Genomic DNA, 18,119 nt, shown 5'->3' with positions numbered 1-18,119 from the left:
ACATCACTCTACCTTTTATATTCAGGTTAGTTATATTTTTGCTGTTACTTGCTCTAAAAAAAAAAACCAAAAACAATACCTCTCATTCTCAAGCTTGATTTCCCTCAGCATTCTATTTCAGTTATGACTATTTCACTACAGTGCTTCCCACAGCCATTTTTCGCTGTCACTCTGCACAGGCACTTAGCCAGGATTTTCAAAGCCATTCTACATTAAATCACACCCATTTACTGATTACCACTTCTAACATAAACATAGAACAGAAAAAGCCCAAATTTTTTCTCTTTAGTGTTCAACTAATGGGAACGCATTAGTTTCTAGTTAAACCAATGTACATGCAGAATAACTCTATAGAAATGAGTAGATTTACATGGGATTTACATTGCTGTTATGGAATCTTTGTAGTCTATGAATAAATTCTACTTACTTCATAATATAGAGTACCAGGAAATATAATAAAAAGTAGTCCTGGAAATTGCTTATAAGCTAATGTTCTCATCCTCTGTCCATCTCCTTTCAGAGTGCAAATTTAAGGAAAACACTGCTCAGAACACTGTGATGACTGTAAATGTATGCTGTGTTTGAGATGAACACAGACTTTCAAAACTAAGCAAAAACTATGCACTGACACAATATCATTAGACTAAATGAATTTAATAAGAAATTATTAAATTTCTTATTAGAAATTGTCAAAATCTACCCAGGAAAATAATTTTCTTTAGAAAAACAATCTGCTGAGCATTCCAGTCTTCAAGACATATGGATTGAAAAAACACACCACAGCTATACCAGGTCAGACATAGATGTATATTTACTTCTTATCTAAGAAATTAGGAAACTCATAATTATAAAAATTTTATATGTGAAAACCATTGTACTTTATCTGCCATGACTACCCTGAGCTTCAGCTTATGGAGCAGCAGTTGACAAAAAAAGAAAGGCCTCTGAATTACACAGAGATTGTATTTTGGAATTATGATGCAAAACAGGGATGTGAATTTCTAGAAGTATCTGAGAGGCACTATCATCACTACAGCTGTACTGGTATAAAGGTGTTATTAACACAAGTTTGACAGTGCAGAGAAACGCAGAATGCAAAAGAAGGAATTCAACTGACAGATCCAGCCTGCCTTGCAAAAAAACTCCAAAATCACCCATCCCTGCCCTCCCTCAAATTGGAACATTTGAATTGGATTTAAGTTAGTTTATGTCAGTGAAATAATTAGCATATTTGCTGGGTCACTTAAGTCCTGAGGATATGTGTGGTAAGAACACCATTTTTTAACCATACACGCCTCATTTTGTGTGGTCCTCATCAGGCAGGGTCAACTGCAATGAAACTGGGCTGCACAGGGAGGCAGCCTGGGAAACTTGATTTGACTTGTGAAATGAGGAAACAGTGACATTAACATCACTAACAAGGATAAACACAGAAAAAAAAAAGGAGTTGTTATTTACAAACTGTAACTGCTTTTCAATAATGTTCATGAACAGATGGGATTAGAAAAACACCAAACCTCCACCCTTCCAATTTTTCCGGTAGGCTGTGCTGCTGCCAATCTTTCATGAACTTCTTATTGTTGTGCTTTAACATCAGTTTCTTATCTTTATCTTAGAATGACTCAAAAAAGCAGGCTCTCAGAGGGAAACTTCAATACTTTTTTTTTAAAATCAACGTGTCACTGTTTAGCCAAAGCTGGCAAGATGAAGTCCAAATTATTTTTTCAGCTAGTTGGCTGTTTGATCAGGTTTAGCTTTCAGCTCTGTGTGTCATTTCCTGACTCCCAGGCGGCTCAGACCTAGATCTCCAGCCAGCTGTTGGCAACAGTCAGGCTTTTGTAAACAAGTTGCTTTCAGGTTGATCAGCTCTGTGCCATCAGCAGCAGGGGGAAAGGGTGTACAGAAACAAGCAGGCTAAAAGAGGGCAGAGCAGCATGAAGAACTGGAGATGAACTATCACGGCTGAAAATTAAGACAATCATAGATCTAGGGTCCAGTCATGGCTCTGAAACTTCCACCTCAACCATGCAGAAGTCCAGCCCTAGCAGCTTGCTTATCAAGATGGGCTATTGGAATGAAGCAAATAATCTCCCACAGAAAATGCCAGTGTTCAATTCCTACTGAAAATAATTCTCTTGCTGTGTCTTTAAAATTATGAGATTGATTTTTCTGCATCATTTTCACCTGAAAGAAGTATTCAGAGCACTTTCTTTCCTCAGAGCTGTAAATCAGCTCTGGTGAGATGATCTTGTATCCCTGCAATTACTGCTAACAAGGAAACTGCATAGAGGGCAGCAAAAGTGGTATTTAACACCACATCTCCTCTGGCTTCCTCTAACCAATACTCAATTTCTTTAATTTCCAGCATAAAGAGAACTACATATCTTTCTACATCAGCACAGAAAATGCAGCAGAAAGACACCACATTCCAGCAGGTTTCAATAATTATTTTTTGGTGATGATGTTGAGAACTTCAGTCCTGCATACACTGGCAAGCAGAAATTTTAGCAGGAGATGAATGAATGCCACTGGGGAGCTAATAGAGTCTAATACAGCAGCACTCAGTTCTCCTGACACAGCAGATCTCTGGTGCAGAAGAGGTATGGGATTAATAGGAAAAGAGAAACCCAGCAAGATATCTGTATATAGTCTCCTTGTCACAAGCAGCAAGGAAGTAAATTTTCAACATCTCAGCTGACATGGAAGTGTGAAAATGCATAGGATGTATCAATTTACACTGGCTTTGGTATGGTCTTGTGGTATTGCTTCATGATAAAATGAGGACAGGGGAGGGCTTCCCCAGGTACCAATCAAGAATTCAGCAAATAAGTAATTTGGCTACTGGTCACACCAACTGGAACCTATGATGCACAAAAGGAACTGCATGAAAAGTCATGAATGCCCTCCTTCTTTCTGCCCACACACAGTTTTAGAATTTGCATTTTATGTGGCAGAGAAACAGAGGAATTGTGTCTTTCAGCCTCAATTATTCACTTGCTTCCACCCACACTAATGCAGTGTAGAAATTGTTCCAGAATTCCGATTCAGCAACATTCATTCATTAACAGAGCATTCCTCAGAGAGCTCCCAGCCACCATGCAGGAGCATTTACAGCATGTACGTGCAGAAGCAGAGACAGCCCGGACTTGGTCAAACATAGCTCCTTGCTTAGCTGCTTCAGGAGGGATTTGACCCGCACTTTTCACTCTGAATTTTCTGAGCAGATCTATTTTTCAATCAGAATCAAAGAAACTGGGTCTGTTTCTCCACTTTCACCTATTCATGTAAGACAATACCAAAAAGATACCATGCTGACGTTAGGGCAGAGAAATTATAAATTAAGAACCTCCAATAGTTCTTCTCTCATCAGTACTATTATCTCAAAAGGATGCACAGCTTCCTTATGTTTTTGAGTCAAGTCTTCAGTCATGGGGATGGATGCAGTACATGCCATACTGTTTCTCAATGCTCATTATTTGGGTGCAACAACAGAATTTTGCTGTTTATTTAATGATTTTTTAATATTTAATGTATACTCAAAATGTTATTTAAAGACAAACCAAACATCTCTTCCTCTAGATTCACAAAAAACAAATGGAGAAATGGAACAAACGACCCATAAGGCATCAGTTATTCTGGGCCCAAGGCCTTCACTGAGGCTACTTTGCCTCACATAGAGCCAGGAGTTTGGTTCCTCACAGATAATCACCTGGTAGCTGTTAAACCCTACCCACCTGTTCAGGGCGCACTTGAGCATTAATAAGCTGGTAAACAACAAAATCTGGGAGGCCAACATTTTCTAGCAAGAAGGAAGTGAGGGTCTCCCCATCTTTCAAAATGTCAAGAATTCGTATTCCTCTTCCTGGATGAAAAAAGAATGCACAGATCAGTGAGATACCAAACAAAGGAAGTTAAAGAACAGCTCATATCCTGGCTTAAACCTGCAAAAAGAATGTGCTTTGGCTCTTATACCTAGTCGTGACTAACTGGGGCTAAAATTATTTTTGCAATTCAAAATCATTTTAATCCTTTGTTGGGAAATGATAATCAGAAAATGCTGAGTGTTCTGGCTCTGCATATCTGATCTCTCAAAGATGTTTCAGACTAGGGCTACAGTAATGGACACATTGAAAGCAGCCCTGACTGCATCTGAAACTGTCTGATTTTTTCTGATGTAATGCTTTATTTTAAAGGTTCAAATTCAAGTATGCTACAGTTCTTAGTGTCCTTTCTTCTGAGCCTTGTGTAAATAACTTCAGTCAACCCTTTACATTTACACTAATTCTCAGTGTTGTCAATCAATTTTAGTTACTTAACCTTATTCTCTAGCATTGCAAATGTGACCCTTGAAAATCTTCCATGAGAAATAACTTCTTTGGAGAAGCATAAAGTGTAGCTTATGCTTCATAATAAACTAGATTAACAACTATATTAAGCTAGATTAACAACTACTCTTCAGGCAAACCAGCGAGACTACTCACTGTTAAATTAGATACATGTAAGATGTTACATTAGTCACATGTAAGAGGCCACCAATTTCCCTGCTACTGTCTGGAACAATACAAAAAGTACTGCTTTTCCTAAAGTCAAACAGTTCCAATCTTTCAAAACTTGTCTCTGTTACAAATCTTATCAGTGAGAACTCTGCCTCAGCATGGTGCAAGAGAAAATCTTGGAAACCTAATGTTGCTCATGTTCATCAAATATTTATTATAACTTTACTAAATTATACCTTTATTAAAGGTAAATCACACAGCATCCACAGACTTTGGTAAAGAATGCTTGAATAGCTCTAATTCTTCTTGTCTTTAGAACAGGCAATGGAAACTGACCGGAGCAGTGTGTATCCTACTGACATAGGGAATGTAACTTTCAACATTTCTAATAAAAATGCACTCCATTCTGTGAGCTGAGTCTTATCAGAGTTTGCCAACTAACTTCCACAATTCCATCTGCACTAAGCATATTCTGGCCTGAGGCTACAGGGTCTGAGAACTTCTTCAATTGTTTCTCCACATATTTATTCAAGCAGTAAACACTGAAAACAATAGGAGGGGTCTGTCCCTCATATTCTTACTGATGCCTTTCCTGGCATCCAGGCAGTGTGGAGGAAAAAGCATGCCACAAAAAAACATCTCATCAAAAGTGTGAGAGCAAAGGGAGACCAGGACAAGGAAGGAGGACTCAAGAGGCAGGTCTGATTTCAGGAATCAGAAGAAGGGGCAATCACAACTCTGCCATTTGCAAATTTTTCCTTGCTCAACATTGCAGCTATTCAATTAAGATTGTTATTTAAAAGCGATAGTAGTAAGCTGTAAACACAGACAGCTTAAATAGGCAGTCTTTCAGTAACTTTTGCTGTATGAAGAAAGATGGCAATTCCTATTTTATTTAGTTAAGCTTCAGAACTGACTTTTTAGTGTTTTATATTAAAGGAAATTCTAAATTTCTACTTTTTTTAAAGTAAAACACATCCAAAACCTCCACAGACTCCGAAGGAGCGTTAACATTTCATGTCACAGGATTTGTGGGAATGTACTCTATATTTCATGAGTAAAGTTGATATGGGATGTAAAGGCAACTTCCTAAACCATGGGGTGTGGCCCCTTAGCAATACACAGCAAATCCATGGCATGACACGCTTTTCCTCCCCTCTAAATAGTCATGTTTGATTTCTATGGCTGGGTACAAACAACAGCTCAGATTATACTCGAGTTCTTGTTTACATTCTGGGGCATTTGGTTGTCTCACTGTTATTTACAAGGAGATAATCCCTTTTTTACTTCTAGTTGTAAACCTCTGATAGGATAGTGGACCATGTGCATCAGATGGTTTATACACATCCTGTTAAAAATATATGGAGAGTGACTAATTTTAATAAGAATGCTATTCCTGTGACAAAGGATTTGAGAATGGGACAGATCAATTCACAAAGCCAGACCATTTTTAAACCTTTAGTTTTAGGAGTACCCTTTTCAAATTCTATACTTCAAGTCCAAAAATTTTACAATTATACCTTTCCCTATTTTCCCCAGGACTGTGTTTTGAGTTTGGCAAGTTGCTTTGAATAAAAATTAATGCAATGATTTTGCAATTCTGTTTATAAGTGTTCTATGCTTTCTAAATAGATCATGAAGAGTTTCCTTCTTCACTGTTTCAAACCTGTTTTAGCTAAGACTGTAACCAAGTACCTCTAAGCACTTCTCTGGGTTATGCTCCTGGCATATATTCATTGTTCCTAATTTTTCATTCCTTTGCATCTTCCAGTGAACTTTCTCACTGCTTTTGCTTTTCCTTTAATGATAATTAATGACATTTCTTAAGCCATGTTTTACTTTGTGTGGTGAGATATCCATGCTTTTCAAGTTTTTGTCTACTGTTATTTAAGATGGCTGTAGTAGGAGATGACTGCCTCTTCTCCTTTTCCTTAAATGACAAGTGTTTGTCATGGAACAGATTTTAACTTACCCTAACAGTAAGCAGAGCAGCAGCTACATGTGAAATATATTATAATGCTGCCAGACTTCAAAGTAACTACTATACAACTCTCAGAAGGAAAAATTAAATAGTCTAAAGGATATAGACACAACAATTACCTGCAATTCTTTCAGGATTAGTTCTCATTGTTTCCATAAACTGAGTCATAATGATCAGCTCTTCCCAGATTCTTCCAAGGTCATGGATTTCAGGGGTTTCCAGTAAAAGCTCCTGAGCATCTTTATATACCCTTGCAAGGCTGAAAAGAGAAATAATGAAGAAACAGTAATTTAAGAGTGATGACTCTTGAGAACCTTTCAAGTAAAAAAACCCCAAAACCAAACGAAAGAGAAGAGAAGAGAAGAGAAGAGAAGAGAAGAGAAGAGAAGAGAAGAGAAGAGAAGAGAAGAGAAGAGAAGAGAAGAGGAAATGTTGACTGTATGTATTAGGGATGAGGAAAAAAAATAAGTTGTCTTGTCCTCAGTTTCAGATAGTTTGGGGTTCAGTTAGATTTGAAATTCCACAGAAGTTTTAAGAGAGCTACTGGCGTTGCAGAAGATTGGCCATTAATATATTTTTTTGTTAGCCATGCTGGTCCTTCTGGGGACACAGGACCTTCCCCAGACAACTTGTATCTCACAGTTATAGTGCAAATCTGCCCTGGCTCTAGCCCAGGCCCACCTCCAGCAGTTGAATGGGGCACTCTGGGTATATGCTCAGCCTAGCAAATGACATGGAGTCATTCACAAACAGAAACATCCTTCACCTCACACATCAGTCTCCTCCAATTTGTTTGGCCCCTTCAGAATATTTCTTCTAGGAGGAGCAGGAAAACACAAGTAACAAATAGTCACAGGCAGCTGTTCAACTACTGGTTCGGGGTTAGAACATGCAGATCAAGCAAGGATGCAACCAGACCCTCTGTTTATGAGCAAGCATAAGAAATTCTAACTATCAGGCAAGGCCATTACACTTCTTTAACAGTATTGTGTTTTTCCATGCATGCAATAGTGTATCTCACTCCCCATGACTCATTTTAGCTTACAGGAAACAACAAACAGGAAGGACCAAATTATTTCAGAGAACACAATGAATTTACTTCTGCTGTAGTGCACTGGATTCGGTGGGACTGACAAAGCAACAGTTTGCTCTGTTACAAGCAACCTAGAAGAGCTAGAATGTACAGAGACCAGAACCCTCTAGCTTCACTGTGTGTTTGACTGTACCCCACCAAATATGTTCAGCTGACTATTTTTAATCCTGTTCACCAGGAACAAAAGGTCAAATGGTAAGTTAAGTCCACATTACAGACTTTCACATGACAGGGGCTTCAGTGGCCTTCACATTATTAGCTCATGAATTTTAACCATTGGATGCTCTAAAGTGGACTCTGCAACAGGGAGATTTGAAGCATTTTTATATTTAGGCTGACAGGGTTTTTTCACTCCAAGGGTCCTTGTCCGCTATACTTTCTTTCGTGACTCAGCTGCAATGAACAATGCAATAAAACACTCCAACAGCCCTTTTTCAGTAATAGTCTGGAAATCTCCCATCCTCCTATTTTTCAAACAAACTTAGTATCTGAAGGTTATGTGCTGATTAAAGTCTCACAAGTATATAGTCAAAACAGGTGTTACATAAGAAGTGGCAGTGCAACTTGCTGCTACTTCAGCAGAACTCTCATTCAGAGGGGACAACTCTAGTGATGAGAAAAAAAGGCTTAAGTATTCCATGCTCTTTTATCAAAAAGGTTTGTCCCAAGACATTCAGTAAGTAAATTCTTATGGATTTTATTAAGTGAACATGTTTTATTAGAGACATGCACTGAAGTCTCTCTCTAAAAGGCCTAAACCTACCATTGTGAGCTGTTTCAACTTTGTTGACTATTTGCAGCATGAAACCAAAGTGCTGGAACTGAAAATTTTTGTCTTCCAATGTTTGCACACTGGTATATTATTATCTTCCCTATTCATTCACCCCACAGAACAATTCTTCAAAATATTTCTTGATGCAGTGAGAGACCTTTCTAAGCAAGGTGAGGATACTCCAGCCTTTCTCCCTGCATCATTCATGCTCATGACTGCCCAACAGGTGCCCAGAGCAAGCCATGAGCAGTTCCCTAGCAGGCCTGTACCGCTGCAACCCAGCCTCACACACACAGCTCTGCTTACATGGAATTTTTGTAGTTGGACACTACACCTGGAGCCTCTCCATGGGTTGGGCTGCGGAAACAGGGATTGTTCATGTTGCAGAAGATGCCATGTAACCATGGCAGTGTTCCTGCTGATGGCATTGCCTTGTTTGGGAAGTGACCTAGAGTACCAAAAAACAAAATAGAAATTGTTAGGTGTCTTTTCCAATGCAGCCTTTGTGAATATAAATAGCACGATGAGTTGGCTCTCTACAGAAGGAATGTGATAGGAATCACATAGGTTTATCCTTAACTGAGAAAAATTAAGCCACCAATATAAGCAATATGGCTATTTTCAACAGAAACTGAGTAATGTGATTCTGAGTAACGTGAATGACTTTTTAAATAGGTAGTAAGGTAGTACAGGATTATGGAAATCCAAAACTAGATAGCACCTTGAAACCCCACATAAGTCTGACCAGAAAGCATCTCACAGGAAAACTTGACATTTTTCCTATGTCTTCACTGCTAGGTCTTACACTACATGGCTACAAATAACTAAGCTATTTGAACTGAAGTCTGTTCTTTCACCACTGGATAGTAACTCTCCACAAACAGATCCCAATACCTCTGTCTGAGAACATCTACTTATTACAAGTCAGATCATGATAACATCTGAAACATTCTTACATTCATGCTGGCGATACAGTGGATTTGCTTTCCTCAGCCAGACAAGTGCAAGAAACAATGACAGAGGCCATAAAAGCTCCACTAGAAAACGAAGCTGGAAAAAAAGAAAAAAAGTAAATTAAAAATAAATTTTACAAATAGACCACTGTAGAGTCACTAGATGGCTAAAGGCATGAGACCTCCTCTCACAGCAGAAAAGCCCAGTGCAGCACGTGCCCATGGCTATCCATTGCCTGTTACACCATTTGAGAAGGAAACCCAAAAGAGGATTTCATCAGAATGCCATGAAGCATCACTATGAATTCAGTGCTCAGTGGCTTCTCTACCTCTTCTAAAGAAACACCTAAACATCCTGACTGAGGTGAAAAGAGGCAGGAGGTAGTGCATGACTCTACAACAAGGATTAGATATAAGTGACAGATGGATTATTTTAATCCACACTTTGACACTGCTGGGCTCATTAGCAGGCTGTCAGCACACTCTGCTTACCCAAAAGTAAATGACTGCAGCATAAGCTTTACATACTTTGACCTTTACTTTCGTTTCTTTTTGTCATTATTCATTTCAATGCTATTAATTTCCTATTACCTGTAGAAATGCATGTATTAAGATCAAACACCTTATTCAATAACACAGAAGACCCCATCAAAAGCCACTTTATTGCCCAGACCTTTCAATACACTTAGAACAGTCACCAGCTCCCGTGTCACGCCAGAAAATCAAGGGCACTGCTTTACCACAGAGCAACATCCTGCTTGGTTTTGAGTCTGTTTCCTCCACTCCTGTGTTTCAGTTTGTTTTACTGCCTCTGTGTGTTTTGGCAGAGGTTTGAAACTACAATCCTTTGATCCTGTAACACAGGCCTTGGGCTCTGAGGAACAGCAATGGGATTTTTGTGTCCAGACATATGGCACTTTTTTGCTCCTCCCTGTAACTGCCTGGACAAATTATCTTCAGAACCAGGGTTGTAGTACAGAAAAACCCTCCTTGTTTCTTTACCTTTGCTCCCTCCTCCCCAACCAGATACCAAATACGTGATAATAATGCACATAGCAGCAGAGCCAAAGACAAGATGGGTCACATGTGAATGTTGTTTTGGGCAAAAGGCACTCCACAGCATCATTAAGAACAGGTTTTTTGGAGCTGCCCTGTTTATCCACTCTAATTTTGTCTAACAGCTTTAGTTAAGCACAACATATTCTCACATCAAAAGGGTAGAAAGCTTTACACCACGCAACAATTTTCTATTTCACAGTTTTCCTCTTAAGGGTTTCCTTTCTAAAACAGAACAATAACAAAAAACCCACCCACCACCACCTAGGAAGTTATGCATGCCTGATCTTTTTAAAAGCAGACAAAATCTTACCAGCAGCAAAGGGCAAATGACACATTTATTAGAGACGGAAACCTGACAGCTGTTGTGCACAGCTCTGAATACCCGTCCCAGCAGGGTCCACAAGGTCTGATCAATATCCATTGCCAACCATTTGGGACAAGCACTAAACACTCAAATGCAGAGGGGCAAGAACTGGTGAGACTCCTTGGTCCACCTTTGCTGCAGAGTAAATCTGTGTTAATGCTCAGATGTTGATTCTTTCTTCACCCCCAGGAAATACAAAATCCTCAGACTTGAATTTGGTAGCTCCTTTCTGTCTGAGTTAACTAGTTTGGAAAAGATTGAAGTCTGAAACTCAAGGGAAGCTTGCTTTCAACTTGGTACACAATGTGTTGTGTGGTAAGGATGGACCAGTGCTGTCAGACCTCTGACTTTTTCCTGTGGACCTTATCCAGAGGACAAAAAGGTGTCTCAGAATTCACTAGAAGTATCAGAAAGCAGCCCATAATCCTGCAGAACCACATGATAAATAGCCAGAAATCCCAGCAACATGCACAGAGAAATGTAATATCCAGACAGAGCTGTAATGAAGCAAGCACAGTTATAACACCACATAAATGTGAGAAGCTTAAATTGGCTATGGATCAGCTGTAGACTCTGCAATGAAGTCTTGCTGTAAGACAAAATATCATAAGATCTAAGAGGATTTGAAAGTACTTAAAATATTTCTGGCTTTTGCCTTACTTATGTCATTCAGCCATACTAAAAAAGACACAATCTGTGTGAACTGTAAGATCCTAACTAGAATCACATCTAAGAGCAGCTAAGTGTGAAGGGCAAATCTAAAATTAGGAAGCAAACCCTCCTGAGCTGAATGATGATCATTATGTTTTCTAACAACAGATCTTTTTATGTGAAAACATATAAATATTACTAACCACAGCTTTTCTGGTACACAATGTTATTTGTCAAAGAAAATCCCAACATGGCTATTCTATGTTTGGTCTGTAAAGAGCAGCTTTGTAAACTGCACCAGACAAGATGCCAGACAACAGGCCCCTACAAAGATCACATGTGAATCTTTGAGGAACTTGAGAGTTTTGCATGCTGATAAATGTACCAGTGGAGTGCATGGTTCAAACCTGAAACCCAAAGACTAATACTTTACCTTTTGTCTTTTCCGAAGGATCCAGTTCTTCCAGAGGAGAAGTCTGACTTGCCTGAAGAAGTTCATTCTTCTGCATCAATACTTGTGGTTAACCTGTGGCAAAGGATGCATTGCCATTTCTTAGCTGACATCAGAAACAGACCTTAGAGCAAAATAACAGCTTTCTCTTCTTATTTTAAGATTATGTTATCACAGAGATCAGTTCCTTTCATTGTCTGTACCATTTAATTTTGCACTTTTCATACACTATCATGCATGAAAAATCGTGAGTTTCCTTTGTTTGGAGGCTACTTCCTGTGACACATTTATCAGCACTGAAAAGCAGTAGAGAGGAAGAACATCTCTTTAGAATAAAAAAAGTCATGAACATTGAATCTGGCTATTAACTTGGACTTGCGTGTAATGAAGGCAGTTAATTGTTGCATCATTTATCACAACAAATATTTTTTACTACTTTAAGGAGAGAAAAACACTATAATAAAACAGCACAGTAGAACCATAATAAAGAATAGTACCTAGTAATAATGTGTGGAGAACTCCACTTGGTCTGAGGAGGTACATGAACTTCTGGAGTGATAAGTCATGGTGGAGCTCTATCTTCACTCTTTACAGGCAGCACCCTGCTCATAAAATCAGTGTTGGCTTGGGATGGCTGCAATCAGAAAGAGAGTAGGCACTGAAAGAAATTCAATTTCCATAAAAGAAGTTCATTTACATATGTAACAAGACTCCTCTAAAATCAGAAAAAGACCACTACACTTAACTGGGTGAACACTGAATTCCCTATAGATTCTCATCTGTAAAGGGCATCTGAAACAGCAATGTAGCAAAACCTCCTACCAGTGCTCATGCTGGGCAGTGATGCTATATAAGCACTAGCACAGTTTCCCTGTGATTATTCTTCCAAGTAGAATCTGAACAACAATCCAGCTTTCATTATTGAAAAAAGAATTTAAAAGCATGTGGCAGTGCTTGCCCTTTTCTTTCCCCTTCAGAGGGCTTTGGGTACACCTTTGAAAATCCTCCACAAAACTGCTTTACAGAATTTAACACTCTGTAGATTTTCCCCAGCCCACTGCAGCTCTGACAGCAGAGCACTGCACTCTGCACCTTCCCCAGCACCATCATTGGGCCTTTGAGCCCCTGCATACAGGGGCCACCTAAACCACGCACTTTAAGCTGGCTTCTGGCACAAATTATAACAAAGCAGAGGATCAGGCCATCCCTATGTGCTGAAAGGTGAGCCAGCAGGGAAGAAGACCAGCCTTGGCTGAACAGGGCACTTTCACTGGAAGTCAGGGAAAAATAGAGAGTTTACAACCTTTGGAAGAAGGGGCAGCCAACTCAGGAAGAGTGCAAGGACGTTGTTAGGTCACATAGAGAGAAAATAAGAATGGCAAAAGCTCAGCTAGAACTCAAACTGACAACCGCTGTGAAAAATAATAAAAAGTGTTTTTATAAATGCATAAACAACAAAATGAGGGCCAAAGGAAATCTCCATCCTTTACTGCATGCAGAGAGAAACATTGTAACCAAGGATGAGGAAAAGCCCTTGGTATTTAATGCCTTCTTGGCCTCAGTCTTCAACACAAAGATTGGTTATCCTCAGGGCAACCATTCCGCTGCGCTGGGATGGGGAGCAGAAGATTTCCCCTGCAATCTATTAGGCCATAGTTAGTGACCTGCTGTGCCACTTAGACACTCACAAGTCTATGAAGTAGGATGGGATCCACTCAGGAGTACTGGAGGAACCGGCAAAAGAGCTCACCAGGCCTCCCTCCATCATTTATCATCCATCCTGGAAAACCAGGCAGTCCCAGATGACTGGAGATTGGCTAGTGTGACAACCATTTGCCAATGGTCACAACAAACCCAGGCAGAACTATGGACAGGGGGGAAGAGTGTCTGGAAAGCTCCTCAGTGGAAAAAGCCTGGGGGTGCTGGTTGACAGCAGCTGAACATGAGCTAGGTGTGCCCAGGGGCATCCTGGCCTCTATCAGGAGCAGTGTGGCAGCAGGAGCAGGGATTGTGCCCCTGTACTGGGCACTGGTGAGGGCACAGCTGGAGAGCCGTGCCCAGCTGTGGGCCCATCACCTCGGGGGAGACACTCAGGGGCTGGGGCCAGCCTGGAGAGGGGCAGCAGGGCTGGGAAAGGGGCTGGAGAGCGAGTCCTGTGAGGAGTGGCTGAGGGAGCAGGGGTTTGGTCTGGAGAGGAGGAGGCTCGGGGCAGAATTTACCATTCTCTTGGAAGTGCTCAAGAAATGACTGAACATGGCACTTAGTGCTATGGTTTAGTTGATGTGGTGGTTTTGGTCAAAAGTTGGGCTTGATCTTGGAGGTCCCTTTCTAACCTCAATGATTCTATTCTATGGTTCTATGGCAACCTCCTCTTGTAAAAGTGGCTTTAATCTAATTTCTCTTGAGCAAATGTTCATATCACAGGTAAGAAACAGCCTGCTTCAATCTAGACAGAGAAACAAAACTTCATAAAGCCTCAGATAGAAGCTAACTCTGACTAATGGCAGGGCAAAGCAGAGAAACCAGCACTGCTGCTGCTTCTCAGCTGCAGACTGGGTTTGAGCCCTACCACAATGTGTGAGGCAAACAGATAATTTAATTGTTTTATCCAGCAAACAAGCTTTTCATCTCTGAAATCCTAAGGCAAGTTATTTTAAGAAATGGATCTCTTTTTGCTATCCACATGTTTTCAAAGACAGCTCTAACAGATTAAATTAATCTCTCCTAATTAGATTTTTACATCACAATTGGATGATGGTAGAGGATATTTTGCTTTCTATGGTCAACTACATCTGCTGCTCCTGTGACCCATTTCTACTTTTTAGCTTTACAAAGGGATCTTCAGAAGTAAACAGAGAAAGCTTATGTAGGGCCTAACTCTTTTACATGGGAGGGTAAAACAGAGCAGCTTATGGAACACACTGCACAATTTCACTGTAGCTCTACCCACAGTCATCACTAGGACTTAGCTATTTCCTAAAGACCTGTAGTTCGTTACCAGCAACAACAAATCATGAGACATTCCACTTACATATCAGACCATAAAGAAAGTAGAAATAGATGTTTGGTGACAGTCTTGCATTTTGCCTACAGTAGATACAATAATCCCAGTGACATGCTTCATGAGCACCTATATGCAATACATGGGGTCACATGGCATGTGTGTTGTGATATCCTCTTACCTCACACATATGCCATAATTTTAACAGCTGTTTTAAATATCAGAATCTTGTTTTCTTATTTCCAGGCTTATTCCTGACTTTTGACTAAAAAATTAAGTCTGATTAAATGCTATTTGTTCAGCAAATTATAAAAATATCCCCAGTAATCTCTCCAGTACCACAAACAAATATTTCTGTAAAATAAAGAAAATTTTAAAATTACCAGAAAAGATAGCTTTGCAAATATCCACACTTAGCTGTATTGGGTGTGCTCATGGGCCAGCACTTCTAATGTTCAACAATGCTTTCCAGCATTTCCTGACCTGTGAGACATTTTTATGCATGTAGAAGATGTCCCTCGACACAGGCTCACTAGAAAGTTAACACAATTAATGCTACACAATTTTGCCTAGACTGACTGTAGGAGTAGGTGAGTATAAATGCATCCTATAAACAGATCTATCTATGTGTATGGAAAGAAAACTACACAAACACAGGTTGAGGCTTTCTGAGTTAATTTTTGCACCCAACTATCTCAAACTACTGGGGGAAACCCAAGCTGAAGCTTTTTAGGTGTTTCCTATGTATTTCACTCCTTCTGAAATAAGGAGTAACTTGAAAGACAAGAATGGGAAGTTCTGTCAAACCAGGATCAAATGATAAAACATCAGAGAGACTAAGAAAAGGCCCCATGGAACTTCTGTTTGAAAGGTGTATTTCTATGAATCAAAGACAATCACAATCAGACTCTTCTTCTGTCAAACACAGACTGAATGTACATTAGTAGCTGCAGCACATCAGGTAGGGTGCTGAAGCACACATTCCAGTTTAGGTTCACCCAAACAGAACTAACTCTGTGTGCTCTGAGCCCGCCCTGTATGGTGAGCTGCAGTGTATGTAGCAAAGTCACACAGAAAGTACAAACACGCTCTGAGCTAGGTTACCAACGTTACCATACGTACGCTGCCTTTGCAGAGCCTTTCGTGTCAGCTCTCAGATTAGCTCCATTAGGCCTCTGCTACACGGAAGCTAAAGACTTCATGGATTTGCAAGCAAAACACAGACTTCTTACACAGAAGCAACAAAAACCTTGAAAACTTACCACAAAAGCTTACCTCATCTCTGAGAACTGCTGAAAGAGAAAGGTTTCTGAAGGAATGTTCAGCTTGGCAGCAAAGAAACACACATCTTAGGTGCAGTTAGCAGTCGCAGAATAACACTGCTCAGTTGTAAGGAGATTGTTTTAATCCCCTGCTTGATACAGAACAGCTCCATCTGCGAGTTTAAGGACTCATGAATAAAAATCCTCCCAAATATCCAATATGACCTACCCAAGCACAATCAAGCCTGTACCAGGACGTTGATATTTCTGTATTTCTTCAGATCTGAACAAACCCCTTGTTTGAGAAGATGGTTTCAGAAGGGTAGCTCTGGTAGCCTCAGAGGCCCTACTAAACAAACAGCTGTCATGACTAATTAGGTCAGCGACTGACAGAAGTCGGTACTCTGCCAAAGCTTTAAGAGGGATGAGGCAGTGCATTACGACTTCAGAAAATGCAATTACCAAACAAATCTGAGTGCAAGAGGTTTCCTCCCCAGAGTTCAAGCTGCTGGGTTCTGGCATTTTGCATGATCCACAGCCTGGCACCTGGGGCAGGTGGGTAGGATTGCTGCACCTCCATTGGAGTGAACCCATTTCAAACCAAGACAGAGGAAAATCTCCATCTGAACCAAAAGAAACAACAGGGACCAATCGAAACATTTCCAGTTCCAAAGGAAACCAAGTCTTTTCCACCAGGCGTAAGGCTCCGCTGCCGCGGCCGCCTCCTCATCCCCTCAGGCGGCCGCCGGACCCGCTCCCTCACAGGGCGGGCGAGCCCTCAGCGTACGGGCCCCAACACAACACTGCCGTGACGCCACCGTGCAAATGTTTACGGAAATTGACAAATCAAGAAGTCACATAATGGCCTCGAAGCCGCCGTGTCCCAGCCTCCCCCTCCGGCCCCGCTGCCCCTGGGCTGGAGGGAAGGCTCGGAAAGAGCCCCCGGCCCCAGTCCGCAGGCGCTGCTGCGCTGCCGCCACGCCGGGCAGCAGGGCCGTAACACTTACATAGGCTCCAGAGGTTTCCATTTCCAATGTTGTGCCCTTGCTCTTCGCTTCTATTACATAAAAACACTTGAAGGCATTATAAAGCTGGGACACGTAAATCATCTTCTACAATGGATGTTTTCCCTGAAATAACATGGGTTTGTAAAACACCTACAGATCCCCACCCACAGGCACCGGGCCCTGCTCACGCCGCTGGCACCTGCGGTGCTGTGGGAAACACCTTAAAAAGAGCAGAAACCTTCAGGCCTAGCAAAAGATGGAAGATGTTATGTAAAAAGGTGTATGGCAAGAGCCAGTAACAACTGGTATTATGACTTGAATAAGAAATGTTTGTTTCTCACGGGTCAGTATTCACTGTTGTAATTCTCTATCTCAGGAGCCTGCTCTGGGGAGTACCAGAGACCTCCATCACAGTAGCTGAACAACTTTATTATTATTAAATTAAGAAATTATTAAATTGAGACGTTTAATTAATTTCTTAAGCCATTACCATATCCAGTGTTAGACATGCTTTAACAAATATAGCCAGACAATAAATTTAATGGTAATTCACAGATTATTTTGCTATTTTGTGGTCCTAATTAACATTGACCCTTTCACAACTGTGCTGTGAAGTTACACTACACTTTCTTTAATGATTCATTAACCAGTTTTGTGGGGTATATATAGTCCACTCCTCCACTGTCAAAGTAGAACGAATTCCCATCTATGTCAAGAAGCCTTTCCAGATATTTTGTTCTGCAACTCCCAACACCAGTCTGGGCAGACAACAGCATCTGGGGCTTTCAGGTTTTTTGTAATAAGAGGCAGCTCCCCAAGAAATGACCTCAAGCATGGCCAGATCCATCCAGTGATACAATGGCCTTTGCCAAGAATGCAAGTCCTACTTCTGTGGAAATGTGACAAGGAATCAAAGTCCAGCATTGTGAGTTTTAGAAACAAAAATCAGATTATGTCCACCAAACAGACTGTGGGATTTTATCTGTGGTGTTTAGGGAAGATTGGCAAAGGTAATGGTGTATTAAAGTC

General features: G+C 40.6%; 1 protein-coding gene across 1 annotated transcript in view; it reads right to left on the bottom strand.

Moving 5' to 3' along the window:
• ABCA4 (ATP binding cassette subfamily A member 4) overlaps window positions 1–11,868 on the bottom strand; it is a 60,309-nt gene extending 48,441 nt beyond the window's left edge. The window contains exons 1-5 of the mRNA XM_059477983.1: window positions 11,803–11,868; window positions 9,299–9,392; window positions 8,649–8,790; window positions 6,597–6,736; window positions 3,735–3,862 (exon numbers count right to left, since the gene is read on the bottom strand). Of these exons, the coding sequence (XP_059333966.1) occupies window positions 3,735–3,862; window positions 6,597–6,736; window positions 8,649–8,790; window positions 9,299–9,392; window positions 11,803–11,868 (570 nt within the window). The remainder of the gene's footprint in view (window positions 1–3,734; window positions 3,863–6,596; window positions 6,737–8,648; window positions 8,791–9,298; window positions 9,393–11,802) is intronic.
• Window positions 11,869–18,119: the final 6,251 nt, after the last annotated feature.

Source organism: Ammospiza nelsoni, chromosome 9 (genome assembly GCF_027579445.1).
Source record: "Ammospiza nelsoni isolate bAmmNel1 chromosome 9, bAmmNel1.pri, whole genome shotgun sequence".
In the NCBI taxonomy this organism is placed as follows: Eukaryota; Metazoa; Chordata; class Aves; order Passeriformes; family Passerellidae; genus Ammospiza; species Ammospiza nelsoni.
This window is presented reverse-complemented; position numbering and strand designations above follow the sequence as displayed.